Below are 27,711 nucleotides of genomic sequence, written 5' to 3'. Positions count from 1 at the left end.
TCAGTCTGGCAAATTAAAAAGAAAAATGGGCAATAAATTGGGTTCAATATGCATCTTCCCATGCATGTGTGCGCACAGAAGCTAGTGCCTGATGTAGTGTGTGCTGTAGGACAAAAACAAATGACCCACGATCCAATTAAAACTAAAGAAAATTATGGAATTAATCACTGTCAGGGAGTAAGATTATAGCCATTAGGCTTCTCAAAGGTGAAATACAACTTTGCAAATACAAATGCATAATGAACCCAGGTTTCTATAAAAATGGGAAATTTTATTTATTGGAAAAGACAGAAGGGGATAATTTAGAGACGTTTAAAAATGTGCGTCAATATTAAAACAAACAGGAAGTTTGGGTTTGTAATAATTGTAAATATTTGTTGTACTGGGTTTAGCATGACTCAAATTGTGTGTGTGTGTGTCTGTGTGTGTGTGTGTGTGTGTGCGTGTGCGTGCTGGTGTGTGGTCTTGCACAGCTGTCCGTAGGTCAAAAGTCGAGATGTCCTGACTTACTTGATTAATGAGCCTAGAGTACATGTACAAAGTTTTATTATTTATATCTAGATTATTCTTTAGCCAGTGAAAACCACCTCCAACAACTTCAATGTTGCTCCAATGGAAATAAAGGAATGACCCAAGTTCTGTTTGTAGCCAGAGAGAGGACGGTTCTGCCTCAGCCCTGCTGTCCCACGTCAGCTGTGTCTCACCTCGTCTGCGGAAGACCAAAATTCGTCCCCACCCCAACTCGTGGAAGACTGTGGACCACTTTCTTGACTGTGGCTGCATCTGGGAAGTTAAACATGACTGCCACTGTGGAGAGACGCAGAGGAAGGTCACATGATCTACCTACATACAGGCAAAACTATAGAAATCCTGCACATCTCTACGATCAAGTGTCTTCTCACTTCTGTTGGCCATGAAGATTTCCACAGCAGTGTTCTGCAGCAGGTATCGTCTGGAAAAGATGGCACGGATCTCTGTGAACAGCCATTTTCCATGGAGACCTTCTGTATAAGCAAGAATCTGGGAGAGCAAAGAGAAAAACAGAAAGTCGGTTACATTTGGTTCAAGAAGGGACAAGAACGAGGCCACAGTGGGACACAATTCCGGACAGGAAAGGGGGGAAGCAGACACAGCGCTGGGTGGGACCATTTTTCACTGTGATGACATCAACACCGGTACAGCAGGATTAATGTGTTATATTGATCAGCCTCGATGAAAAAGAGATTCTTTTAGCGAGAGAATGGGTGCTTCAGCAGGGGGAAGTGAGGGTAATGTTCACTTCACTAAAACACAATCCATATTACAGCACACAGGTGGCTTAGGATGCCAGAACTGCACAAGACACCGCACAAGAAAATGAAATAGTAGTTAAATATAAAGCTCACTGTGACATGAATGGGTTGGAGCAACCCAACAAGGTTGCATTGTTGGATAACTGCAGTTTTTTTTTTTTTTTTTAAATGGGTAGATGAGGTGACATTCCTGTCTTGAGATGCACTCCTGCTAGTTCAGCATGTAGAGTCGCCGCTAAAATGCTTAGCTCTCTTTTGCCAATGACGTCTCTGACCTGCTTTTAATTATTCTTCCTAAAAGAGTAAATCTGTGCTGCTATACAGAAATATGGCAGAAAGATAAAAGAGGCACCTTAGGTTTTTACCCCATGGTTCACAGGCTGTGTTATTAATCAGCAAAAAATTCAAATGTGAGCTAGCTAGCTGGCCAGATTTAAGTTAGAGAGGCTCATTAAGATGGAGGACAGAAGAAGGGAGCAGCTGAGGCCCTGGCTAACCAGCTGAGGACAACCTCTCCGTTGCTGTCACGATGAGGAATAAGACCCGGACAGACTCACTTGAAAGTCTCTGGAGTTCAATTAAATTTGGATTAGTGGCTTGGAGAAGCTTCCATAACAGGGGCTCAAGATGACTATACCAGTCGCCACTGGCCTGTAGCTAACCACAGCACGTGTGCAGCACCCCCGAGGATAAACAACACAGCCCAAGACCCTTTATCCACAAGAAAAATATAAATCTGTAGAAAGTGTGCAGCATTTTAGGAGCTTTATTGGGTTTTAGTTACTAAAAGCACCCCTGGTAATGAGTACTGAAATGAGATCAGGAAATGATTTTCTTGTCCGTCTGGTTATATAGCGATAGTTCAGGAGAGGATCCAGATGAAATTCATGTTTTAAGATAGCGAGTGAACGCGTAGGGAGTAACCTTTCACCTCTAACCAGTGGTGCTTGACTCGTTTCATCCCCAAGAGTATCGTCATAACCCTCCAAAAGGGTGTCAAGAAAACGAGCAGGGCTGTGTGATATAGTTGCAGGGTCTGATTCCACAGATAGATATGACACCAGAGGAGGCGGCGAGGGATCATTTTTCCCTGGACGGATGAATCTCCACGAAGGCACAGTAAATAGCTCTCCGAGTTCTGAGATCATCGTCCATGTCGGCAGCAGCCTTTCCTTTGCAGATGAAAAAGCCAAGCGGGTGACAAGAAGCGTGACAAACTATGCGCTGCAGTAATGCTCCACACGTTCTGACCACATCTGGACAAATGGCGATGGTGTGAAGGTTATTGTCCAGACTGGAATTATGTCTGCCATAGCCTTCGCCGTGATAAATAATAATGGCCCAACAGAATCAGTCACACTGGGGGGGGGTGATAATGGTACATAGACAAAGGAGGATTTCATTTTAAATCCCACCAAAGCATCACAGTGCTCGATTATTCTGTTATAAAACAAAAAAATAAACACCAAAATAAAACAGACTGGAGTTGGGGAGACTACCTGAATAATAATGAGGATGTTCATGGGATTAGTTCATTATGGCGTTGGTTTTATCCCAGGATTCAGGTCTGCTGCATTCTGAGATCAATTTCAAAGCCCCACAGAGGAGAAAACAGAAAACAAAGGAACTAGATGATTGCAATACTCTCTCCATCCCTCCCTCCTCCTCCTCTTTCAACCTGTTTGTGCGCCAGGCGGCTGCTCATTTTTGAAGCACTGTCGTTTGTCTTTGTCAGATGCCCAAAAGACTATGGAATGAAGAGGGACAGATGAAGAGGGGCTGGGTGGCTGTGGAGTGGAACCACGCACGCACACACACACACACACACACACGCCTTCACTGCAGAACCCTGCAGACACTCCTCGCCAGTGATCCCTCTCCATCACCCTATCCACTGGTTTCCTTTACCCACCGCTGCCTCTTTAGAAACACTGGTAAAGTCGAGTGGAGCAACATGGTGACACAGATGAAATTTAATTGAAACTGCACTGAATTGGAGGAGCGTAAAGGGGAGCAACAGACCAACTATCACCCGCGCGGTTTAAGATAGATGAGCCTCTCAACAGCCCGAGAGAGAGAGCGTGTGCGTGTGTGTGTGTTTGGGCTGATAAGAGACCCATGAGTTGAAGAGGACAGGAGCTTGTGCCTTTTCTACTCAAGCAAAATTGATATTTGTCATAAAATACAGCATAAAATTGTGCTCAGAGTTGCATAGGGGCATATTTGCTTGGGCAAAATGCTCTGTGTAGTATTACTGAAAGAAAATGGGGGTGATTGAAGTTCAATTTGTTGCCTGTTATTAAGTACTTCCGCATGGCTGCCTCAGTTAAAGGATAATGGATGAGGGATTTATTATTACCTTTTGGTCAAATGAAGTGGTGTGGGAGATAAGGTGATGAAATTAATGAGCGGGCAGAAGAGGGGTGATCCATCAACATCAAAACGGAGACGAGGGACAAGCCGCATTGGGGGAACTTGATAGAATTCATTAAACAAAAAAAAACCTGTGGACTTATCAGTGTGTATATGATGTCTTTCATTTTCTAAAACGAATGTTTACCTCCCCACCCCTCACACACTAACCTACAAGGGACGCTTAATGTATCTCATCCCAGTGTTACTGTTGGGAATTTTGAGAAATTTTGCCAAAGATAGCATCCGATTTGAGCTAAAGCAAATAAGAAAGGTAGCGCAGAAAAATATTAGCTAAAATATTAGGAGCTCTAAAAGGAACTTTAGTTGCCTCAGCTCTGAAGAATGCCATCATAGTGATAAGGCACCGCTTAGCTGGCCAATAAAAGCGTTATGAGGGAGGCCTGCACTACCTTGACCATGCACGCCACATGTTAGCCTGGTGTTTTGCGTGAAACGCGGCTGGTGTGATACCCCGAGACAGTGTTGATGCTCCTGACTGTAATCGATACCATATCAAAAAGAGGGACGTTACTGCACAGAGGGGACGGATCTATAGCATTGTGGACTGGTCACATACCATTCCAAACATTAGTCCAAACTCCACCCCCGGTGGTAACACAACTTTTGAACCTGAACTCATCAAAAAACCAGCTCTTAGAATTTTGCTCTCCTTTTATAATTTTTTTTTTTAACCTGCTCCAGTCATCTTCTGCCCCACCATCCTTCTGGTCCTGCCTGGTAAATGAGGCCTTGTCAACCCCCATCAGCAAATGAGTTCATCAGACTAACGAGCAAGCAAAGACCCCGACACGCTAACAAGGGTCTGTTGGCTGCCTGTGCCTCTGGACCAATCAGGAGCCTCATCACCATTGACACAAAGCCTCTCTGAGCCCTCTGGAGCCAATTAAGACAGATTTTGGTTATGAGATTGACTGATAGTCTGGGGAAAAAATGTTGGAGGAAGAAAGCGGGACAGTACTGGAAGCAAAAGGTAAAGAAGCATCAAAAAATGAAAACAATGCTGCTTCCAAGACAGAAGAATGTGGAATCATGTGACCTCAGGACAGCAAAGCCACATGACTCTGCTTTCACAGCTGAATAGTTATGCTATAACCTTTGTCCCTCAGCAGGATGGATTCCAGTTATTTCTGGTCTTGAGCTCAGTGAGAATAGTAAATCAATGAAATATTGACATATAAAGTGTAAATAAGCCATTCAGACTGTACTTATTAATGAGGAAAATGGACATTATATCTTTCCTGGAACACCCTGCGCTCTATCCCGAACCCCTATTTTGACACACCATCTTTGATATGTGAACAACAAGAGGATAGTTGCTGTATTGTGTCACTTTTAAGCAGCTCTGTTCCCCGTTCCCAGTCTGAATGTTGAGCTAAAGCCAACCGGCTGCCGGCCACAGCCTCATTTCCAACAGGCTGATATGACATTAGTATCAGTCCTCTCATCTAACTCTTGGCCAGCAAATATCCGCATTTCCCCAACTGTCAGAGCGCGTCAGAAACATAAACGCACCACTTGTGTTTTTACTCCCATTTCCCTCAAAAGAAAAGGGTCAGTAGTCATTAACATCTATGTAAAAAAAAAAGTATTAGGACAGAAACAAAAAGTTCATGGGCCGGACATGATTAGATGTTTTCCGAACTTCACATACCGTTGATATTGCTATTAAAAAAAGTATTTATATATATATATATATATATATATATATATATATATAAAACTAGCATTAGCCAAATCCAATAGCCAAATCTATTATATATACATTGTTGGATGCACCCAAAGACGTCATCAAATCTGCGCACTGCAATCTTTGTCATCATAACTCGTATAATTTAAAATAAATTAATTAATTAAAAAATTATAGAATTATTATTTACTAATTTCTATTGTTTGGGGGTTCGTGGAGTGATGGATGACTGATGGGTCCAATTGTTCAACCATCGTGTAGCAGTTTCAGCGCATATTCACAGGTCACACATAAAGCTCTAGTTGCCTTGAGGGGAGTAAAACAAACTACAAGGTCCAAAAAAATAAACACAACTAAGAAGCTGCGCTGTGAGAGAATTAAAACAAAATAAACAAGCCCAGCTTGCGGCAAGTGTAAGTTTATGAAGCCTAAAGGCTCAAAGCTTTCAGTCCCAAACGTCACTCAGTAAGAGTTTGCACTCCCTGAATAAAGTCCCCTTTGAAAGGATCTCTGGGGCCACTTAGTCTGAATTTAGTCTAATAAGGATTAAAGCCCCTTTTTCAGCCCATTCTACTGTTTGCCAACAGGTTAGCCTTTTCTCTTTTCCTTTTCTTGGCTGCTTAGCCTTTTTGAAGTGGGAACAAAAAAAAAGGTCTTGTGTGGATTTAAGGAAATGCTGCGATGGTTTCGGGGTTAATTGGGAGGGATGTAAAGACTTCAGTGTGATACAACTCATTAACATTCAGCCTTCGGGCAGAAAGAGGAAAGCAAGAGAAGAGCCCATGACAGGAGCAATGCCACAGAGCAACGGTGGACAAGATGATGAAAGAGGAAAGAATTGCAAATAAATCAAGTCGTGTGTAAATAAGAAAAAAGTATTCATTTTGTGGCGCTTCTTCAGAACCAACCAGCTTTTGAGGAACAAATGAAACCATATTGAAGGTCCTCAACTGGTTTTGGAAAAAGTTGCTTTTTTTGTCCAGTTCTAGCTTAGACAAGCAGCACAAAGGTTGGTAGGGAACAAATGACGCCTAAGGCTGCGTAAATGAAGGGGAAGAGGCCGTGAAATGTAGTGGACGTCCACAGGCGGAGAAGGTCTCTGCTCTGCAGGCATCGTTATTCCAAGTCCACGGTTCTGAATAACATGCACAGCCAGCGGCAGCTACACAGGAGTTAGGAAGGTTTGTGGCCTTCAACCATATTCTGAAAATCAAGGAGACAATCCAGAACAGGAGTGCTTTGAGCTCACGCTCTCGCCCCCTCCCGGTTCTCCTCTAAGCTGCCACAGAAAACATCAGACAGGTTAAGATCGCTGACCGGCTCCTATCACATTCTCAACGCTTTTCTTCAATCTCTCATTTCTTCCATTTAGTGATGGATAGGCTTTTTTCTGGGGAGGGGGGGCTTCGCTGGAGTAAATTCTTCTCAAATCCAGCTATTGTCACCAGCTTAAGTGGGCGTGGGGTGAAAAGTGCACCCCCTCTTGGGGAATTTGGGGTTAGCCTGTTGGAAGCAATGGAGGATGGAGAGAATGGGACTCTTTCAAAGAAAAGGACTGTTGAGGATTTGTAGGTGACTCAATTGGAGCTACAGGTTTATCCTCAGTTTCACCTGCAACAAACGGTACATTAATCATGAAATACAAATTAATAGAACGGTAACCAACCGAGTATAATATTCAAACTTCATCTTGCTCCACAGCATTACAGAGCGCAAACTGCTAGAAAGAATTTGCGGATGAGGAAGTCACAATGGCCCAATGGATTTGCCGTTTCAGCCATGGCTCATTAACCATAATGGCCATAAAGGCACCAGAATTCAGCAATGTAACATCCTGCCCTGCAGCACATAGAACATCTGCACACCAGTGCTGTCAGTAGTCCTTATCAAGTGCATGTGGCTTGAACAGATCAGGACTTCCTTTATTAAGAGCTAATCATGTCTTGATGAAGGGTAGAAAAAAGCTCAAACCTACAAGTTCTACAACACATGGATGCAATTTTAACATCTAAAATGCAGCCCAGGCGTTCCCGACAAAACAAGATCACATTTAAAATTCCAATTTCCAATAGTCTGGGCCAGACATCGATCTTTCAATTGGAGTCAGGTGTCTTTCTGACCTCGGATGAATAGCAGAAGCCTGTGTGAACAGCAGGTACACAGGTGCTGATTGTAATATCAGTAGCCTACCAGGCAGACTGGCATCCATAAACAGGCCTATCCATCAGGCTGCTGTGTTGCCGTTGACACATGTGTCAGAGGCAAGCGAAGGGAATAAATGATGGAGAGAGGGGATCAATCAAACGGAGGGAGGGGAGGCACCAGGCCCCTGACTGGTCCAGTCAAGCCCAGAGATGGAACATGATGGAGGGGCTAGGCTCAGGTGCACAATGGGGACGGTGATTCTTTGTCTTGAGGTGCTCGTATAAGTGCGACTCTGGTCTGAGCCAGAGCAGACTGTAGTTTTGTTGAGGTCCAAAGTCGGGTCGAGAGACAGGCCAGGAGTGCTTATCAGCACAAAGGGGGGGTTGTATTTGTGTTTGTTTGTGAGTAGCGAGCAGTTGGAATGGAGACATTAGTCATCATTAGGTGGCGAGATGTCACTGCGCCTAATGGTTCTTTATGTGATTGCCAATGTGGCCATTTTCTTTTCTCGACCTGTCCTACCTGGTTACCACCCGCTAAAGAGATTTAGGAGGCTGCTTTGCAAGAATTTCACCTTAGACCTAACATCAAAAAAGAAAAAAAAAAGAAATCCGGGATATAAAATCAATTGTCACAAAGATCAGAGAGTTAGTAATCAATTCACGGTGGTACGTTGAGCTAAAGGCTAGAATATGATGCTCGCTATGAGAAAGCAAATCAGCTCATGTCTGGCACCAATACAAATACAGACGAAGCTGTCCAGAATATTTAATGTTGCAGGTGTACGCTGAAAGAACCAAACCAAAATCAAAGGGATCAGGGGTTATTTTATCACTCTAAAGAAGAAATTACATCATTAACTTAACATTTTCCATCAAAAGTAACAGTGGGATTAGTTGGACCATCACAAACTTTAATTATGACGCTGTTGCAAGAGTGAATTTTAATTCAATTCAACAAATATTCTGATATTTTCCTGATTATCTTTAACCACCTGGTGACCATTAACTTGAAATGCAAGAGGGAAATGATTGTATTTCATGGCTCAGATCAGCTGGTGAGGTATGAACCAAACAAGACCAATAATTAGCCGATAATATAAGTCAACTAGTTTTTTAGAGCTGCAAAATCGTCACGGCAACAGCAAGAGAAGCCCGTCTCTTGTGCACTGACCTCATTATACAGGAATACGCAGAAGATATGATCCATAATAATCTTAAGGAGAAGCTGGTATCACCTCTAAGTTCATCATTAACAAGTATTTTCCCATCACTCTTTACCCGTCCACATCTGGCCAGGGAAGCACTGACCTCATCTGCACAGAATGAGTTCATCATTGTTGATGGATAACCTCCCTCAAACAAATGGAGTGAACGATGAGGGACTATATCACAGCCCTCAACGTGGTTTCGGACACAATAAGGCGAGTAAGTTAAGGTGACGTGTACAGGAGACGACGCAAAAAAATATGACAACCGTTATTGCTCTACTGGGGAAAGAACATTCACTCCATGGATCTTTATTTGGCCTTTTTTGGCTCATTTTTTTATGGCTTGTGTCTTTATGTTGGACAGCGCTTTGACATCAGCGAGATAATGAGATAATAATTGAGTTTCCTCGTGAATGGATTATCCAGCCGTTGCTAAGGGATGATGTTTTGAGTTAAAACTGAACAGATAAGATGAAACATTTAGGAGGAATGACACATTTTTCAGGCGTCATTAATGCCTGGTTGTAATATACAGTGATGTAACGTCAACGGCAGCTACTGGCCATGACTGGAACCAGATCCTGCAGGCAAACAAGTAATTTGTTAAAAAAAAAGTTGTTAGAAAAATTAAAGGAACAAGTCTTCCCTGTCTAATAAAGGAATGGCCTTACTGGAAAACAGGATGAGGGGAAAGAGCGAGGGAACGGAGAGAGAATGAAAAAGAAGGTCATCCCAACATCACTCCACGAGTTGTTGTTGCGGCGCAGTTGAGCGATTTATCGACCAGCTCAGGAACCGCTCTGTCAGAGGGGACGAGGAGGTGCGACAGCATGAGGGAGGCAGAGGAAGAGACTGACGCAGGCCAATATGAATGACCGAGAGTGAGGGGATCCGTTTCCTTGGCCTCATTGATAATGACATACCTGCTTGAGCTGTCCGTTAGTCCTATAGCACACACTACTTAGGCTCTAACTGGAAAATCAATAGGCTCCTCTCTCGGAGACCCCGCGCTGCCATGGCTCCCTGTGATTGGCAGCTGCAGTCGAAGGTCGACCCCGACGAGCATGAGAGTTGGGGGAATGAGCGCGGCGGTGGGGGGAGGGGGCCCGGTCCCTGTAGTTTGACACTTTAGGGAGAGCTTAACGATATGGGACTGGCCGCTACATAACGCCAGGGTGGTTTTCCCTGACTGAGTGACCATCCATTCAACCGCTCACGCTAACCCCGAGGAGCCGTCACCACCCCGCTAATTAGAGCTACCAATGCCTCCTGAATGGGAGTTTTTATGATTGTGTAGTCTGAGGTTCAACACTGACCTTTTGGAAAAATTTAGTGTGGTATTCCTTCCAAAAATATATACTGCTAGAGTTTTTGGAAACGCCACAAAAATTAAAATTGTACGTGTTTAACAAAACTAAATACAGTTAATTTAGGTTTTTAATACTTTGGAAATAAAGGGAAGGTTAAAATAACATGAACGAAAAAGAATGTACTATAACATTTGGTTTTAAGCAGGTAAAAGTCTTAATTATACTTTACATGCTTTGACAGTCCAATATAAAAATGTTAAGAATAAGCAACACAGGAGAAACTTCTCTTGCTAAATTGCAGTTATATTATTTTTATCAAATGTATTATTCCTAACTATTCATGCACAAACTGTATGAAATAAAAAACATAACTTTCACTTTTTTCCCAAGTTCAAAATATTTACAGTGTAGTTGGTATTAATCTATGGTGGCTCTAGACTGCCAAAATCTACATTAATATTATTAGTACAATTTTAAAAGTAGTTAAACTTACCAAATAAAACTAAGATTACTTTCTTCATTTAAGCATTAATTATTATAGCTGGACCAGATGCTGGAATAAAAGTAGAAACCATTAGTAATTTCCATTCAATACCACATTGAAATTGCAATCAGGATTTGAGAGACAGACCCTCCAATCAGATTTCTGCTGTGCTTCCGTTGACCAATGAGGTTGCAGTTCAGTGAATTTCACTTCCTCATTCATGCAATATGCAACGGTCTCCGGGAGCGGCTCTGCAACAATAACTGTACATTCAATATTGATGCTTCCATCTAAAGACACGGTATTAACCCGCACACACACGCACGTGCACGCAACAAACATCTGCTCCGTGACTTCATCAGCTCTGCTCTCTTATGAACAGATGCAACAGCTCTGCCAACCAATTAGCTGCCTGTGATAACTTTCTTTGAGCCCCCTGTGAGGAGAGCAGCTGGGTCCATCCGGGTTTGGAGGGAGGGAAAGAACGTGTGAACAAGAGGGTAAAAACAGCGCTCGCTGTGTTCCTGGTTGGGAGAAGGGCACTTTCACGAGCACTAGTGGATGCAGCAAAGCTTGACCTCGGACTTAATCATTCAGAATTCAAGCAGTTTGTGACAACAGCTTGTGTAGGTGGGGGTTCCCATCCTGATCAGGTAGAGGGGAATAAAACCGAAGCACAGCTGGGACAAATGGAAGACGAGAAGAAAGGGGAAGCAGAGGAGATGTGCACAGGCATGGACACTGTTTTTCTGCGTGTAAGAGGATCGCTGTGAAGTCGTCACACAGGCGCAGATCAAAGAGCTCTCTGACAGAGCCCTGATCTTTCCCCCCGCCAATATAAAGCAGGAGGAAACTCTTTAGGAAGCACAGATAATTCTGCATGTCTTCAAGAGATAAAGGGAGCTCCAAAAAAATGCATGAGAGGATGAAGAGTGCGTGCACAAAGGAGCGCCCTAGATGTAAACAAAAGTTGCACAACCCACTACAGTAGATAGCAGGAAAAATAAATAAATAGACTCCAAAAGCTGAAAAAGATATTTTCTTTTTTAGAAAATGTCATATTTCACCGGGCTTCAGTTCGCATGCCTTTCATAATATTTGGACACTTGCTCTCCAAGTGGTGTCGATTAATCTCCTCAGCGCTACGAGCTTGATAATAAACAGCCATCCTTAAAAATCAAACGGCCAGACGGTATTTTCCCCTCATTTATGCGTCTCCGTTTTTTATCTTTCTTAATTCCAAACATTTGGATAACGACTGCCTTCCTTCAGCGTGATGCCGAGGGAAGGAATGTCAAGTTTCAGGATGACATTTCTTTTACATTTCACTATAAATCACGTCGACCCACGCCTGAAACGTTAAGGTGGTGGGGGGGGGTTCATTGGGGGGAAAAAAAATATCCCAACCGATGTTGCGTGTTTGTTTGGCCACTTGTGCATCAAATGTAAATGTCATGACACGGCAGCACATTTTGAGTAGTGGTTTTTTTTGTCTATGCTGGAAAAGTCAAATTCAAAGAGTTATTATTTGAAGAAGGTTGGGATTTAAAGTAAATATTTCCACAGAGACCGAAGCTAATTTAACTGTTTTAAGTGAGAAGACGAGCCCCGCTTAGTCCCAGCTGAGAACTATGATCTATTCACACAAACAGGGTAATTCGAGTCGTGTATTTACTGTCTATAGTTTGTTTGACGAGTTTTGGCCTTTGCCCCGCATAAAACAAACTAGATCCCATCTAAACTGGCGCATTCGGAACAACAACGTAGTTGTCACATTGCGCAAATATTCCCTAACGAAATCAGCTTTTTCATTTTAATCACAAACAGGTTGCCTTTACCCTCCCTAAAGTGTCATCGGCTCTTCCAAAAAGGCTACGTGATGAAGTACAGAGGAGGTGGCGAGAACTAGGAAGAGCTGCTCAATCTTCCGTTCCTGAACTGTTTGTGGTTCGTTTCAGAATCCCTGCATAGTTGGCGTCTTCATATCAGTATGTAATTGGTTTTCTGGAAATCAAAGTTGAGTCGTGATGTGCAATACCTAATAAAGATGTAAGTTAAACTAAACATTTGAGCATTTCATGTAAGCAGGAACAGAAACAGTTGGTGGTAGGATGCCATTTGGAAGAGAGATGAGAAAACAGAATCCTGAAGTTTCGAAGGCATAAATAAGCTCATCATGTGGAAATCAAATAGGTACTTTAACTGCAGCCCTATTTTTTAAATTAACATCTGAAGATATGATACAGTGAGGCAAACATAGGTAGAAAATGAAAAATTGAGAATACTTGGATCAGAATGGCCATCGTAAAAAATATTAATGCATAAAAAGGATTTAGCATAACCAAATGACGTATTAAGAGTAACTTTATTCAACTGCATGCACTGATAACAATGACCTCAGTAACGTGCAGGACAGCACAGAGCCCAAAAGATGGTTTATTTTATTTTAACTTTAACACACACACACACACACACACACACACACACACACACACACACACACACACACACCACAAAACAGTACTTTGCATTCAGAAGTGCACATCTTCACGAAGGCAACTTCAAATACATCCTAGAAGAGCTACTGAATTATTAAACACGCAGGTTAACGGCAGACCCCTGGGTAAATGAACGGGTGTGCGTGTTACAGAATATCCAATATTTTTGCAATCGATAATTTATTAAAAACCTTGATCGGATTCATTCATTTCATCTTCAGTGAAATTCAGTTCATACCCAATCTTAAGCCTAAACTGTCGTGTCTGCGCCCCAAAATCAGTCCCTAAAAAGATGCGTTTACACAAGAACGCGGCAAAAACGCAATTGTGAAAAGATTTATGCCACCATAATAAAGTTTAAAATTTATGGGGTGAAGGCTTTATACTTCTATTTTGATTAAATTAAATACAATGACCGACAGACCGACCGTGGCTCCCGTATGAGGTCAAAATCGGACGGAAAAGAAAACAATCACACCTTTGTCGTCAAACAGACGTCACCCAAGGGATCAAGGCAAGCCTTGGCTTAAAATTAAGACTTAGCCATGGACATTTGCGCTTCAGTTTACCGAGTCATCCGCCTAAATTTGGGTAAATAAATGCGCAAATTTAAATTCAAATGTGAACGAACAGAAGATTCAGAGTATAAATGCGCCCATAATCCCACCGGTTAAAAGAAAAAAAACCGTGATTTTCTGAGCAAAGGGCGACGCTTTCCAGTAAATAATAATGCTTTCTGGCCGGCTGAGAGAATAAAGATTAGAATGCGCCCGTACAGACGGAGCTGCGCGCAGCGTTTGTGCCGCGGGGCGCAGAGCGGCGGAGCGACGCACCGCTCCGCGCGTCCAGATGCCGCCGAGGCGGACCGACGCTCCGCTGCTCTGATTGGCTGCCCGCGCTGACAGCTCCGCACATGATTGCAGCAGGAGAAGCCCGACCCCCTTTCACTCTTCCTAAAGGAACCATTCATAAAGTACACAAGTCCAGCTCACAGCTGAGTGTGGACGAAAAGTGAGCGGGTGCGCGGAGGAGAGAATAACAGCGGGAGGAGGAGATGAGTGCTCCCAGACGCTCTTTCAGCCCTTAGGCGTGTGTGCTGCAGGAGTCGGACGGTGACACACGACCCGAATATGAATCTACTTAGCAGCGGGAAGTGCTCGTAATTTGGAGCGATATTTAGAAAACTATTACGTTGCATCCCTATCCGCTTCCTCCTCATCACACTGACGTCCATCCGCTTCAGAAGCAAGGGGGGGAAAAAATCTAAACTTTGATTACACGCAACTTTGATTTCCTGCACGGGGAAGCGCTTGCCTCTGGCTTTACCGGTAAGCATTGGATCCGTCAACTTACTGCGACTCTCCGGTGTACAGCCCGGACCTCTGCCCGAACATGATTGCGACGCAGGCGAAGCTGGTCTACCAGCTCAACAAATATTACAACGAGAGATGCCAAGCTCGCAAGGCGGCCATTGCGAAGACCATAAGGGAGGTTTGCAAAGTGGTGTCGGATGTCCTGAAGGAGGTTGAAGTGCAAGAGCCTCGCTTTATCAGCTCCCTCAGTGAGATAGATGCGCGCTACGAGGGGTTGGAGGTCATCTCCCCTCATGAATTCGAGGTCGTCTTGTATCTGAACCAAATGGGGGTGTTCAACTTCGTGGATGACGGCTCCCTGCCCGGCTGCGCGGTGCTGAAGCTGAGTGACGGCCGCAAAAGGAGCATGTCGCTGTGGGTCGAGTTCATCACCGCCTCGGGTTACCTGTCAGCCAGAAAGATCCGCTCCAGATTTCAGACTCTGGTGGCGCAGGCCGTGGATAAATGCAGCTACCGCGACGTGGTAAAGATGGTGGCGGACACCAGCGAGGTCAAACTGCGGATCAGGGAGAGGTACGTGGTGCAGATCACCCCGGCGTTCAAATGCACTGGGATTTGGCCTCGTAGTGCAGCTCAGTGGCCCATGCCCCACATCCCGTGGCCCGGTCCGAACCGGGTAGCAGAAGTGAAAGCCGAGGGCTTTAACCTCCTCTCTAAGGAGTGCTACTCGTTAACGGGGAAACAGAGCTCGGCAGAGAGCGACGCCTGGGTTCTACAGTTCAGCGAGGCCGAGAACAGGCTGCTGATGGGCGGCTGCAGGAAGAAGTGTCTGTCCGTCCTCAAGACGCTGCGGGACCGACACCTGGAGCTACCGGGCCAGCCGCTCCACAACTACCACATGAAGACCCTGCTGCTGTACGAGTGCGAGAAGCACCCGAGGGAGACCGACTGGGACGAGTCGTGCCTCGGAGACCGGCTGAACGGCATCCTGCTGCAGCTCATATCCTGCCTGCAGTGCCGCAGATGCCCCCACTACTTCTTGCCAAACTTGGACTTGTTTCAGGGAAAGCCTCACTCAGCCCTGGAGGCTGCTGCTAAGCAGACGTGGAGACTAGCGAGGGAAATCCTCACCAACGCCAAAAGTTTGGACAAATTATAAAAAGAAAAAAAAAGAAAATAAGACGTGATTGTCGACGCAGAGCCGAGGTGCATTTTGGGATAAAGGAAGGACAGAAACGTTTCAGCTGATTCTCCAAGCAATGTGAAAAACATAAAAAAAATACAGAAATGCATCGCGCAAACGGGAGGCTTTTTAAAACGGAGCAAATGGGCCACTGCCAGAGACAAACTGAAGGTACATTTTCAAATAAATGTCATCACTTTTGTCTTCTTTAAATGTTTTCACAAAGTGAAGAACTTTTTATTTAAATACGTGCACAAAATCGTTAAGTGAAAGAAAAATGTAGCGTGCCAAGTTCTGTTGTTTTTCATTATGTGACTTAAAAAGAAATGTTAATAAAATGTTCCAAATTCAATAACTTGACCTCCAGACGTGGCGTGTTTGGACAGCTAATAAGAAAAAAAGATGTTGCGTTTATTATTTGCTCTAATGTGGTCGAGTGTAAAATAAGAAGAAAATAAAAAAAATCGTTTCTTTAAAATAGAACGAGGAAAAGTGCAGCTTTTTAGGCCTTAATTTACTATTAAAAACGCGTCAGAGACTTGAAGGTTTCTCAAATGAGTGTAAATCAGCAGAAGTTTAAGATCAGCTCTGTTCTGTTCTAACAGCAGACCTCAACTCTGACTGTGTGTGTGTGTGTGTGTGTGTGTTTGTGTGTGTCAGAGAGAAGGTGAAAAGCTTTTTATTGTTTTATTATTAATTTCAAAACACTTTTGCTATTGAACATAGTAAAAAAAAAAAAAACACACACACACACGCTTAAATAAATTTTTGGAAATGACTAATGACCCTGACCTCATAAACAACCTGTGGCTCAGCAGCTTCTGTGATGATAATTTTACTACAAAATTAGCACAATTCATTTATAACTTTATATCAGATTTTTTTATTTGTTTATTCATTTTTAATAGTACCGCAGAGGAGGTCTGACCCATGTGTCGTCGTATTTGACCCCCAAACAGCTGAGTTACTTATTACAATTCATTTATTTATCTAAAACGCTACAGAACATTTAAACAATGTCTGTTGTTAAAGCTAATTTACTTACCTGGTAGTTGAAACAATTCAATTAAAACTATAAAAAGCCAAAATGTTTAAGTATATTAATAAATAGCTGTCAGGGTTTTTTTTTTTTTACCCAATTACTGTTACTACCTGCATCTAAATTAGAATGCAAATACGTGAATATTTCTTCTGACCCTTGAGAAAACGTTTATAAAATAAAACATCTAAAATAGTAATATTTAATAAAAAACAAAATCCCACTAACGCCAGCTTTTTTGAAACGCTAACCCCGCATGCGTGGTTCATCGGTGACAGAGGCTGGATCAATGGAACCAGAGTCTCTTACCTTTGGATCGATGGCCTTGAAGCCCGGATCGTCTTCATCCACCTCGAAATAGAGCTCGGAGGCGGTAACGGACAGGGTTCCCTTCAGCACCGCGGCCGGAGCCACCAGCTGCGCGTTGGTGCTCAGGTTGACTGGGCCTGCAGGGACACACACACGGCGCTCACAATGGAAACTGCCGCAGGGACGATACCCTCTTTTTTAATTTAAAAAAACCCTCAATGGTGTTTATTGACGTGGCCCCTTCGATCAGTGACGCGGCTGTTGGTGAATCCCGGCGCACAATAACGCAAAACTGAGAGTTCAAACTCTTTTCAGTGGTGTCGGTAAGATATAATATCCTTTACTGTGACATGGCGACATTTAAAGATATATCCAACCAGCATGAAGTCAATGAAAAAGTTAATGACATCATATTGTTTGTCATTATTGTCAAAAATCGACCGTCAATCAGAGCGCATTGATCTCGGCCGGCTGCTCGAGCCGGTGTTTAATCTCTCATCAATCTTAATTTATGCCAGTATGACAATGAAAGGCCGGCTCGGGGGAGCTGTGGGTGGAAGCCCCGCTCACCTCTGCGCGTAAGACGCTTTGTGTTTGCAGATGTGAGCCGCGGAGAGGGGAGGCTGAGCGCGCCGCCGTGATTTCCCTGTGCGCCTGGCGCGCATGCAAACGGATGCAACAAACAGATATTCACGCCTCGATCCTTTATTGAATTCCCGCAGGTACTGACGTGTTATCCGTGAACCGAAATAACATTTTTTGCTGCCATTCGGTTAAAGACATTCAATTACGCCTGTAGCAGACAGCCGCTTACAGGGATCTGAACGGCTGCTGACAGGCTGCGCGCAGGTTCCAGCGATGTATGTATCACTTTATTAGGCAGGATTCAAGGCTGTAATCCTATTGTCACCCGTTTGCGTCATTTTAATAGCACTCTGAGCCCCCTTGTGAGGGCCGTCTCTGCATATAAAACTGCGGATTACGCAGGCAATCCGATTAACGGACTATATTAAATTTGATTAGGATTATTGACAGCTGCATCCCACGTGACAAAAAGGGTGAAAATGCAGAGAGGAGGGAAATCAATGGAAAGCTGAAACAAAGTTTTATTTTGGGTTAAAACCGCTTTTATTTCAGGGTGGTGGAAGAAACTTGGTTGCTGGATTTTTATTTGTTAAGTGTTTGGTGCAGGCTTGTGAGTGTGAAGCAAGGCTTCCAGTGGCAGTAAAAAAAACAAAACTTAAGTGTTTTCATGAAGCAACAGTTTCAAAGGGAAGTAAATAATGCCGGGTGATGCCTGCCTTATGTTTCAACCATTAAAAGCTGCAATAAAAATAAAACGTCAGCGCGCTTCTGTCATGGAGATACGGAGCCAAAGACAGAAAAACAGAGTTGATCTGCACCTGTGGGACTCTGAGGCTTCCATTCCTTTTATTTTGTCTGGGCTGCCGCACAAGGAGACCTGGAGAAGGGGCGCTGAAGGCGGTGAACCGTTTCTTTACCTGTTACGTTGTCCAGGTCCTTCTCGTCCAAGGAGGACAGAGTGTCATCGTCTCCGTCCAGTAACGTCTCACTCTCGGAGTTCTGATTTGCCAGAGCCTGACCCCTGATCGGCTGCTTTCCTCTGAGGATGTCCTCCTCAGACACTGGAGGAAGAAGAAGGGGCTTTTCATTTTACCTTTAATGCGTCAGTACTAAAATCACACACCATGAAGACAAACTGAAATATATATTTAAACATTTAGGTCAACACAACCAAACCCAAGTTAACCGTTCTCATATATTACATTTTCTAAGAAAACGCCCAATACAGTCAGATAATTAGAAGTTCTAATACACAAAAAAGAAAGAAGAGCTATTACCTAAAGCTGTCCATTCATATTAGTGACTTTCCTAAGAACTACATACAAAATCACCTGGCTATATTTTCCACTTTTGCTGTCAGAAGTGCATTCATTACCACGTTTCATAAATTCCACCTTGACTGGGGCTTAAGTAAGTTATGAGTTTTTAAGCAATACTTTACAGAGTTTGTTTTGCCCAAAGAAAAACCCTTTATTCACGGAGGGGCGGTGCTGATTTATGCCGCGTTAACACACTCGCAGTCTTACATGCAAGCAGCAGATGAGCGTGCTCGAGTTCACGTGTTAACCCTCAAGGCACAGATATGACTGAAACGCGTATCAAAATAAGATTCACAGCCTTTTTCTGATTACGAGTGAACATGGCATGAAATTCCAAATGGATCTATTGAGAGGAACGGGAACCTGCAAACGTTTACGGAGCCCTGAGGTTCCTGCTGGTGCACTGCAAGGATCTGCAGAACAAAGCCCGGCTGATGAATCTTTCCTGTTTCTATTAACACACAGAGCTTTTTATTTGCTTCTTTAGCAACAAACAGCAGTTTTCATCCAGTGGGATGCCAAAAACACAACCAAAGGGGTTTTTTCCCCCTCTTTCATCGTCACCTGAGACAAGATCAATTGCACTTCCTAAAACTGTGCCACCACGTCATCTGGATACACACTTTGAAACCAGGATAAAAAAAAAAATCTCTTGTCATGGAAAAAAATGCAGCTCACTGATATTTAGAATGCCTTCCTGTAATTAAGCCTCCCTGGAGGATTCTTTAGTTAGCAGCACTGAAATTACTACCAGCTCCTCTAATACGTACCACATGCCCATGTATTCGCACCAAAGCAAGTGGACGGAGGGACCCATCAGGAGCTTACAAAACACGGACGTTTGGAACTTTTTTCACTTAGCTGTAAACACACTCGACAATTTTCACCCCGATCTACCCGGAGTGATGCGTGAGCACTCTGATCTCCAACCGTGCTCCTCCAGAAAAGATCGAGTCATGAGATAAGTGTAACTCAGCAAAAAGCAGTTAGCGTTTTCTCACTCGACATGCCAGGAAATACATTTTCAAACTGTTTATTTATATTGGAAGCACACATGAAAGCAAACTCAAATAAGTCAATCTGTTTCCAAAGGTGGATTTACTCCGTTCTTAAATGACACTAATAATAAATTAAAATCGTAAATAGTAGCTTGTTAATACCAGAGTGTCGTTTTCATTAAAGTATAATTCAAAGAGAGCTCAGTGACAAACACGAGTGCCACACGCGCGCACGGGCATGAAAAACAGTGCGACGCAGCCCCATCGCTCATCACACGGGCAGCCGCGGCGTGCATAAATCCCAACAGGTTATGCTTTTTCCGAGAAGCCATTTCCCGAAGTGAGAAGTTCAACTACCTGCTTATACAACTGCAGGCCTGCATGGTGGCTGCAATTAAATTGTCAAAATTAACAAATTTGTTTTTAACGGGAATGTAGCCAGGAGTGGGGTGGAGAGACGGGTATTGATTACCAGAACGGAGACATTAGTCTTTAGGTATTTACTCTGCCACCTCTGGTACACAGGCCCGGGACCAGACCAAATCAATCCCCAGAAAAGATTGTTCTCTCCAGCCATAAACAGCTGACTGAAGGCCACTGGCAGCCACACACATGCACGCCCGTATTTGTAAAACTGATATATTTCCATTTTTTAAAAATGATTGAATTATTTCACTATGGGTCGGTTAGCAGCCAAGTCTAATTATTTCCCAGTGCCTCTAATTTCCTAACCATTCATAATATTTTGAGAGCGCTGACACGAGGAGCTGAGACAATTTCGGTTAATTCAGACTTGATCTCATGCTAAATATTTTCTTAGGGAGCGAAGCTGCATTTTCTCCCCCCGCATCTGATGAATATAATTACAGCCAGATATGACCTTTGCGCTCCCGCTGAAAACTCAACCCCGCGTTTCTCGTCTTGAGCTGCACTTCCGTAACAAATGTCGGGTCGACTAAAACAAGACGAAAGGTTACATCAGAAAATGGATGCCGTCAGGCTTCAATGTCAGAGAGTTATTTTAATGATATATTTCATTATTCAGCCAAGCTGCGGACTCTCCTGAGGAGGCATACCACTGCCACACATGGATGTTGGATATTTCTACACAGACTTGACTCTAAAACCAAATGTTGTTTGGAGGAATTTGCCCCCCCACCTCAGAAATTAATATATGCAGCCGTCACGTTTTCCGAAAAAAAATTCAAATACAAAAACTCAGAAGCCAGTGTCGGTTTGCAGAAGGAGCCGCCGGGCAAATATAGAGGTATTCAAATACTAAAGGGAGTTCGGAGGCTTGTTGCTGGAGAACAGAGGCCGACTGGACCCGGGGCTCCTCTTGGGCTCCAGATGCCGACGCGCTGCAGTCTCTGTACGCAAATCTCCCACAATCCTGGCACCCTGAACGCTCACAGCTTTTAGATCAAACTCTGTCATAACCTGCTAGTATGCGCCACTCACATCAAATCTAGATGGAATTCCCGGTACCTCGGGGACATTTTTGCTCCAGACATGTTCATTTACTGATCAGCCATTATTGCAAAGCCTCTTACAGGCTGAATCTTTGCAGAAACGAGGGGCTGCGTGCACTTTCGGAGAGGATTATGACTGCTGGCGTCCGTGTAAACACCCATCATTTACACACTGCAGCTGTGACTTCTGGAGACAGTTTTTCTTAATCACAACCTGTATTTAACAGAAAGTGGGCTGAAACGATGAGATATTGATCTGACCTATTCACGTAACATGTAAATCTGTCTTGTTAGCTTTAGCAGCAGCCTTGTACAAATGGACGTGTATTTGTATCTTAACCAAAACTGCAGCACAGTTACCACATGTTGGTTATCAATATGTAGTATTGATAAAAATAGCATTTTATTTGTTAATTCCCTTGAGATCAGAATCTCATAAAATAAAGGGTTTTATTTGCCAACACGTTACAGTATTTTCCAAATTTTGACTGCAAATCTTCCACAAAGTCTCATTTTTAAAAGGCAGAATTTTTAAATGACCTGCATATAATTTGACGCATGCGTAGAGGAAAGAAAGATCACGGTACTCACCGCTGATTTCAGCTACTGTTGTGCAGCAAAAGGGAAAAAATGGACAAGGGTTCACATTTAAGGTTCAGCCTGAGCTGTGAGTAAAGCATGTGACCCTTGCTAATTAGTGCATTTGTGCAGAATGGGTGGTCGTTTTTAATATTCCTGGTGTGAAATTCAAATGAAGGTGCTGTTTTACTGTGTAGTAAACCTTTTATTGCAACGGGATTGCTGATTTTTACGACCTTGTACCTGGTCTTGGCGACTAAAAACAACTGACGGGGGTTTGGACTGACCGTGGTCTGCTGCGGCTTTGAGCGTGGCCTCTGAGTGAGTGGATCCAAAGGGGTTCCTGATGAAGCGACGTCGACGCCTTAAATCGTCTTCCCAGTAGTCCAGGCGCCAGAACTCCCTCGGCCGGCTGCTGGGAGATAGAGTTAGCACATGTGTTAGCAATTACCAGCCAGCATGGTATAGGAGCCCAGCATTAGCACTCGGCCCGAGCAAGCGCACATAAAGCCAGCTTTGTGTTTGCGTTTCCTTTTAACCCACATAATGACTCTTTTTAAAAATTCCGTAGATACAAACTGGGACGTTCGGCGTCCAAGCCTGCACCCCCTCTTTGACAGTGACGGTTGTTCTATATGACAGAACAAGGAGTCCACGCTCCCCACCCCCCACCCCCTTTTTTCATTTCTGTCAGCAAGTACATCACAATGGAGGCAAATGACAGCTTGATCAGTTTCCATGCACTTGTGTGCCACGTGCTTCAGTTCACCTCATTTCAAAGTCAGCAGGATATCTCAGTCAGGTCTCAGGGTGGGCAGGAGAGGGAGGGGGCCATTACATGTCGGGAAAGCATTATCAATATTAATCAATGTCTACAGGACCCATTTCTCTTTCCCATTTACAACTTCCTAAATCCGGCCGAGTCAGTAAATCATGTAAGGCTTGAGGGGAGAAAGTGTTCCCTTTTAATGAGCGGTGTCACTGTCCCACTGTAACATATGTGTGCTGCGAGTGCCTCTGCCTGCCTTTCACTACAACCGATTAAAAAGCAAAGGAACTTGGAGCCAAATAACAGCTGGATCTCTGCTCATGAGGAATATCTTCTTCTCCTCGGCGGTTTCTGGCATTAGCTACACCGACACTTTACTGGATCGCCTGGTGATCACTGCTCTGGTCACCGGGGTCGCGCTAACCTTCAGACATCACACAATAAAATAAAGACCAAGGTGGTGTTTTCAAATCTATCCTGGCTGTAGGAAGAAGGGACGATCCAAAATACCAACAATCAGATTGTATTTATATCAGCGACAAGAGGAGATTCCATTTGTGAGAATGCCTTTTGAGATATTTAACGTGTGCAGAGGTTGGAAAGAGGCAGGCGGGCCCAGATTTCTCAGCAGTGACAAAGAGCGTGCACCGTGTTTGTGTGTGATAGTCTCTGGCCACTACATCATCCTGCCCGCGGCCGTATTCATCTGCGCAAAATAATTATGGAGGATGTGAATGCAACACGGCTCCAAATCTGGATGTACTCGTCTCTCATCTCACAGCACAGGGAGGGAAGGTTGGGGGGGGGGGGGGGGGGTTGTCCCACTTACACAATACACATTAATCCATCAGGGGGGAGCCACTGGCTGGAGTAATTAGTTAAGGCATTTTTTGTGGTGAAGGGGGCACCTCTGCCCATCGTAATGATGGGATTCTGGAAGAGGAGAATGCACAATGAAAGATTCCCCATCATCAATCCCCAAATACGGAGACTCCGAAACAAGAATGAGATGTACGCCGCAACGCTTCCCCCCCCCAATACCACACAGAGAGCGTGTTTCCATAAAGATGATAAATTATTCAGAACTCATTCATCCTCCGAGGGTTTCCTTGGAACAATTTACTGAAGAGCCATTCTTCAAAATAACAATTAAGTAACAAAAGGAGCTGCGTTGCACCGCGGCGCCTGCAAAGCGCTTGTGTAATTAGCAATTAGTTCGGTCACAAAAGGTGCCTGGAAAGCCGTCTCGTTAAGCTTGGAGTTGACGTTGAAGCAGGGTAGAGGCGGTGGGACGCAGGAAGGATCAGTCCTTTGAAACGTTAGCGAAAGTTAAAAACAAGCTGTTCTTTTCTGGCTAAAGGCTAACGAAAGCAGCAGAACCAGCAGATGGGGATTCCTATTTTGTTGAGTTCATCATTGAGAAACCAGAAATACAGTGATCAAAATGACAGGAACATCTCAGAAGGACAGGACATAATGTTCTATTTATACATTTTTTCCATACCGACCACTTTAGTCTCCTGCTGCATCAGCCCAGTTCCCCAGAGAGACATAAAGAAATAATCTCCTGAATACAAAACCAATCTAGCATTGAAAATCCCTAAAATTAACAATCACTAACCACTTTCGCTATTAATCATCATTTATCATTTAGGGTTATGGGTTGCTAAGTTCTTGATGAGGGTCTCCACTGCTGATCATTATCAATGGTCATTTCAAACACGTAAATAGATTCTCTCCATTTCTACGGGACAGTCGTTCATTTGCTGACAAGGACAAATGATTGCACGCCATTAAGATTCATAGAGGATCGTCCTGGGATGGGTCGCGTTGTTTACCATATTCAATCAAAAAGGGCCGTTTTGATTGAATGAGTTATCATTTCGTGGCTTTTGTGAAGACAGAACTGAGCCCTGGTGAATGAGAAATATGGCCATTTTCATGCGAGTTTGATACAGTTTGTAAATAATAAATAGAGCCGTATCAAGCTGCACAGGCAGAGCGAACGTGCTGCCATAAATCACTAAAAGTGACTGCACTTTGGTGCAAACACACATTCATAACCTTTCCACCAAATTAATTTGGCTACAGTCAATGAGAGCAGCGTATGCAGAGTAGATTTCCCTCCTAGCTTATTTGACATTAATTCCGGTTCCTATTGGCAGCAGTCAACATTGCCGCTCCTGCCCGAGATCATTTTGCTTTGATTTGCATAAACCATGTGTTTAGAAGAACTGGGAGGGCAGGCGCAGATTGAGGACTTGTCATTTTGAGGACTGGTAGAGCGCCGACTCTTTGTCAAACGGTGGCGGCGGCGGCGGCGGCGCCATCTCCAGACTCAAATTAAAATGAAACAGGACCAAACACCTTCCCGCTGAAATTGTTCGGCATGATTAAGTCTCGCCAGAGTGATTTTCTACATGTGCATTAATGCTCATCCTTCCCATTCCAATGAGGTTTACAGGAGACGCCACCTCCGTCTGCATATGTTAATTCACCTCAGCTAATGTTGTTTACAAGATTTACCAGAGGTAACTTTAGGGTCACAGTACCAGAAACATTTCCATCCCAGCCTCTTAAATCACACTCCACATGTCATTTTCCACACCATTCTTATTAATCACACCCACAGGTCTTTTAATTTCTCCATTTTAAATATTTATATAAATGCTACATAGTGCATGACACAGCACTGAATCATATCTGTGCAGAAGAATGTTGGAAATCTGTCTAATAAAAGCCTTGATTGTAGCGAGAGAGGGGGGGGAAAAAAAAGGTAAATCTTGGCATTAACACGAGCCAAAAAAATTTGCTCGCTGAAACAAAATCCACGTGCATTACGGTAAACTCCCCTTTCACTGAAGCACAACAGCGCACGAGCACCTTCCACTCCTCCCAATTAACTCCAATTTATCCCAAAGCCTTCAAAAAGGGCTCGGAAAACAGAGGGAGCGAAACGGAGGGAGCGAAACGGAATCTCCGCAACGTCGTCTGCTTGCGAGGATCAAAGATTTCCCGAGGGTGGGAGGCGAAAGGCTTTAGACTCCCCACAATGCAGTGCAGCCAAATGAAATAATGCAAATCAAGCTCTAATTGCCACCAGCTTAGCGCGCAGCTCCCAATTAGCTGCAATTACACTCAGTGTAAATTCACCAACAAAAGGCCCTGCAATTACAAACTAATTATGCAGAGATTTTGTGGGAGGTAACAGAAAAGTGTTTGTAACTCCCGGCTAGAGAAGGAAAACCTCGGAGAAAGATTTTTACTGTTTAATGTAACACCAACGAGATAGATGTGGCATTAAAATGATCATCAGCCTGGTAATAAATAGCACATACCGGCTAGTGCTACGTAGTTGAAGTGGTACCATCTGTATTTCTGATGAAGGGTCACATTTTTCCTGTGATTTTGACAACATGCATTTAAGGCCATTCATCACCACTCCTGCGAGGTAATGAGGGCATCCTCTGGACTGGAGTTGCATAATTCAGCCATTACTGGGCCATTGTAATAATCTTCTGACCTCTAGCTTTCAGTGCTGCTCTTGAATAACATGACAAATCTGAGCTCGTAGCCGTGTTTCCAACATACAAGAAAAGCATGACACACAGGAAGCTCAAGGTCAGCTCAGACTGAGAGACCCCCCCCCCACACACACACACACAAACACACACTTTTGTCTCAAAACCCGCTGCAGAGAACTAAAATTCTGAATATTAGGAGTTTCAGCCGCCCGTGGCCGTTTACATTACTTTTAACACTTGCATTTTTGGCTTCTGTCTCAGGAGGACAACGCAGGGCAGGCTGGTATTTACCAACTTCTGCCTCCTTCCTCTCCATCATACAGCGCTTGTGCACGCTTGTGCACCACAACAATGCAAAGGTTAAGCACCATGTAACCATAATTCAAACCAAATATAACTGCCATGTTGTGATCTTCATTCTTTGTCCCTTATATTTAACTTGATATACTTGATGGTGCTTATTACATTGTGTACATACAGTTTGATTATCTGTCAGTAGAACGTGTGACTTTAGCATATCCACTAAAAAAACTATTTTCTAATGGTGTGATTTGAATGTAAAGTAGGTTTAAACCAACAGCAGAAGGATTAAACAGGATAAAAGTGACCCACAGTTTTGGCACGGAGCGATTTTATGGGGGGGGGGGGGGGGGGGGGGGGGTTGTGCGCTGGACAGCCATGAAAGTGCTGGCCTCAAAAGATAAAGGCGATTTATTTTTTTATTTTTTTGGCAAATGGTGAAAGTTATAAAATAAATGACCTGCTGGTCCCGTGGTGTAATTACAGTGGCTGGAAGCGTACCAATCTATCACTGGAAAGAGGGGGGCTGACACGCTGCAGAGGGGTTAGTCAAAGGAGATAGCCTTTGACTAACTACTGCCCCAGACAATCGATACCGTGCAGATATTGCATCCAGGCAGGGGGGGGGGGCTTAAAAACTTCCCAAATGGTTTTTCATTCAGATATCGATCAGCACCTTTTATCATGACCTTGCTCCACCATGGCCATATACCTTCTTAAGGGTATATAAAACTCATAAATCTGGGTTGCTACGGAGTCACTGGTGTGTTTCTGGGATGGAGGGGTTCTCCTCCTGCCTTGTAACAAGGATTCCAACACATGTGGGAGGCGGTGGGAGGGGGCAGAGCTACGCCCAGAGTGTGGATGAACAGGAGGATCAGAAAGCGGGCACATGTGTGCAGCAAAAGGCAATAAAGTCTGATTTTTCATTTCTCCTTTTCTTTAAAAGACAATTTGAGTCAAATTGTTCAGTCTCAGACTCCAGTGCAACACTTAACCACGCTAACATATGGACATCATCAGCTGTTAATATGTTGCACCATGACACTTTGTTATTATTCCTTACAGCCCCAGCCACTGTACTGTATATACAGTGGAGGTAAATGTTATCATTAAGGCTATATTCTAATTCATATCCATGAGCCCGACTGCACGGTAGGGCCATCGTGGCACGTGGAGAGTTACAGAACATCCTTTTCGCCCCTGTCGCAACTTTTCTGCCCCAGACACGTGTCACCGCACATGATTAACGAGGTGGA

The 27,711-nt window shown here is 43.8% G+C and overlaps 2 protein-coding genes across 9 annotated transcripts in view; one reads left to right on the top strand and one right to left on the bottom strand.

Annotated features, from left to right (window-relative positions):
* The window catches only part of lrba (LPS-responsive vesicle trafficking, beach and anchor containing), a 126,281-nt gene that overhangs the window by 36,533 nt on the left and 62,037 nt on the right, over positions 1–27,711 (bottom strand). For 4 of the 8 annotated variants that reach the window (XM_029851059.1, XM_029851063.1, XM_029851064.1 and 1 more), the window contains exons 37-42: positions 22,147–22,274; positions 21,872–21,886; positions 18,409–18,552; positions 16,907–17,043; positions 903–1,020; positions 705–807 (exon numbers count right to left, since the gene is read on the bottom strand). In XM_029851059.1, coding sequence (XP_029706919.1) covers positions 705–807; positions 903–1,020; positions 16,907–17,043; positions 18,409–18,552; positions 21,872–21,886; positions 22,147–22,274 — 645 coding nt within the window. The remainder of the gene's footprint in view (positions 1–704; positions 808–902; positions 1,021–16,906; positions 17,044–18,408; positions 18,553–21,871; positions 21,887–22,146; positions 22,275–27,711) is intronic. The other 4 variants (XM_029851066.1, XM_011612959.2, XM_029851060.1 and 1 more) reach the window with 3 other exon arrangements.
* Positions 14,019–15,918, top strand: mab21l2 (mab-21-like 2). Its single transcript, XM_011612958.2, has one exon. It carries the CDS (start codon positions 14,455–14,457, stop codon positions 15,532–15,534), a length of 1,080 nt encoding a protein of 359 aa, XP_011611260.1. The 5' UTR covers positions 14,019–14,454; the 3' UTR covers positions 15,535–15,918.

Source organism: Takifugu rubripes, chromosome 17 (genome assembly GCF_901000725.2).
Source record: "Takifugu rubripes chromosome 17, fTakRub1.2, whole genome shotgun sequence".
NCBI classification, from domain to species: domain Eukaryota; kingdom Metazoa; phylum Chordata; class Actinopteri; order Tetraodontiformes; family Tetraodontidae; genus Takifugu; species Takifugu rubripes.
This window is presented reverse-complemented; position numbering and strand designations above follow the sequence as displayed.

Excerpts from the sequence above, each read along its gene's own strand:
- mab21l2 (XM_011612958.2), top strand. The coding sequence starts at position 14,455 with ATGATTGCGACGCAGGCGAAGCTGGTCTACCAGCTCAACAAATATTAC.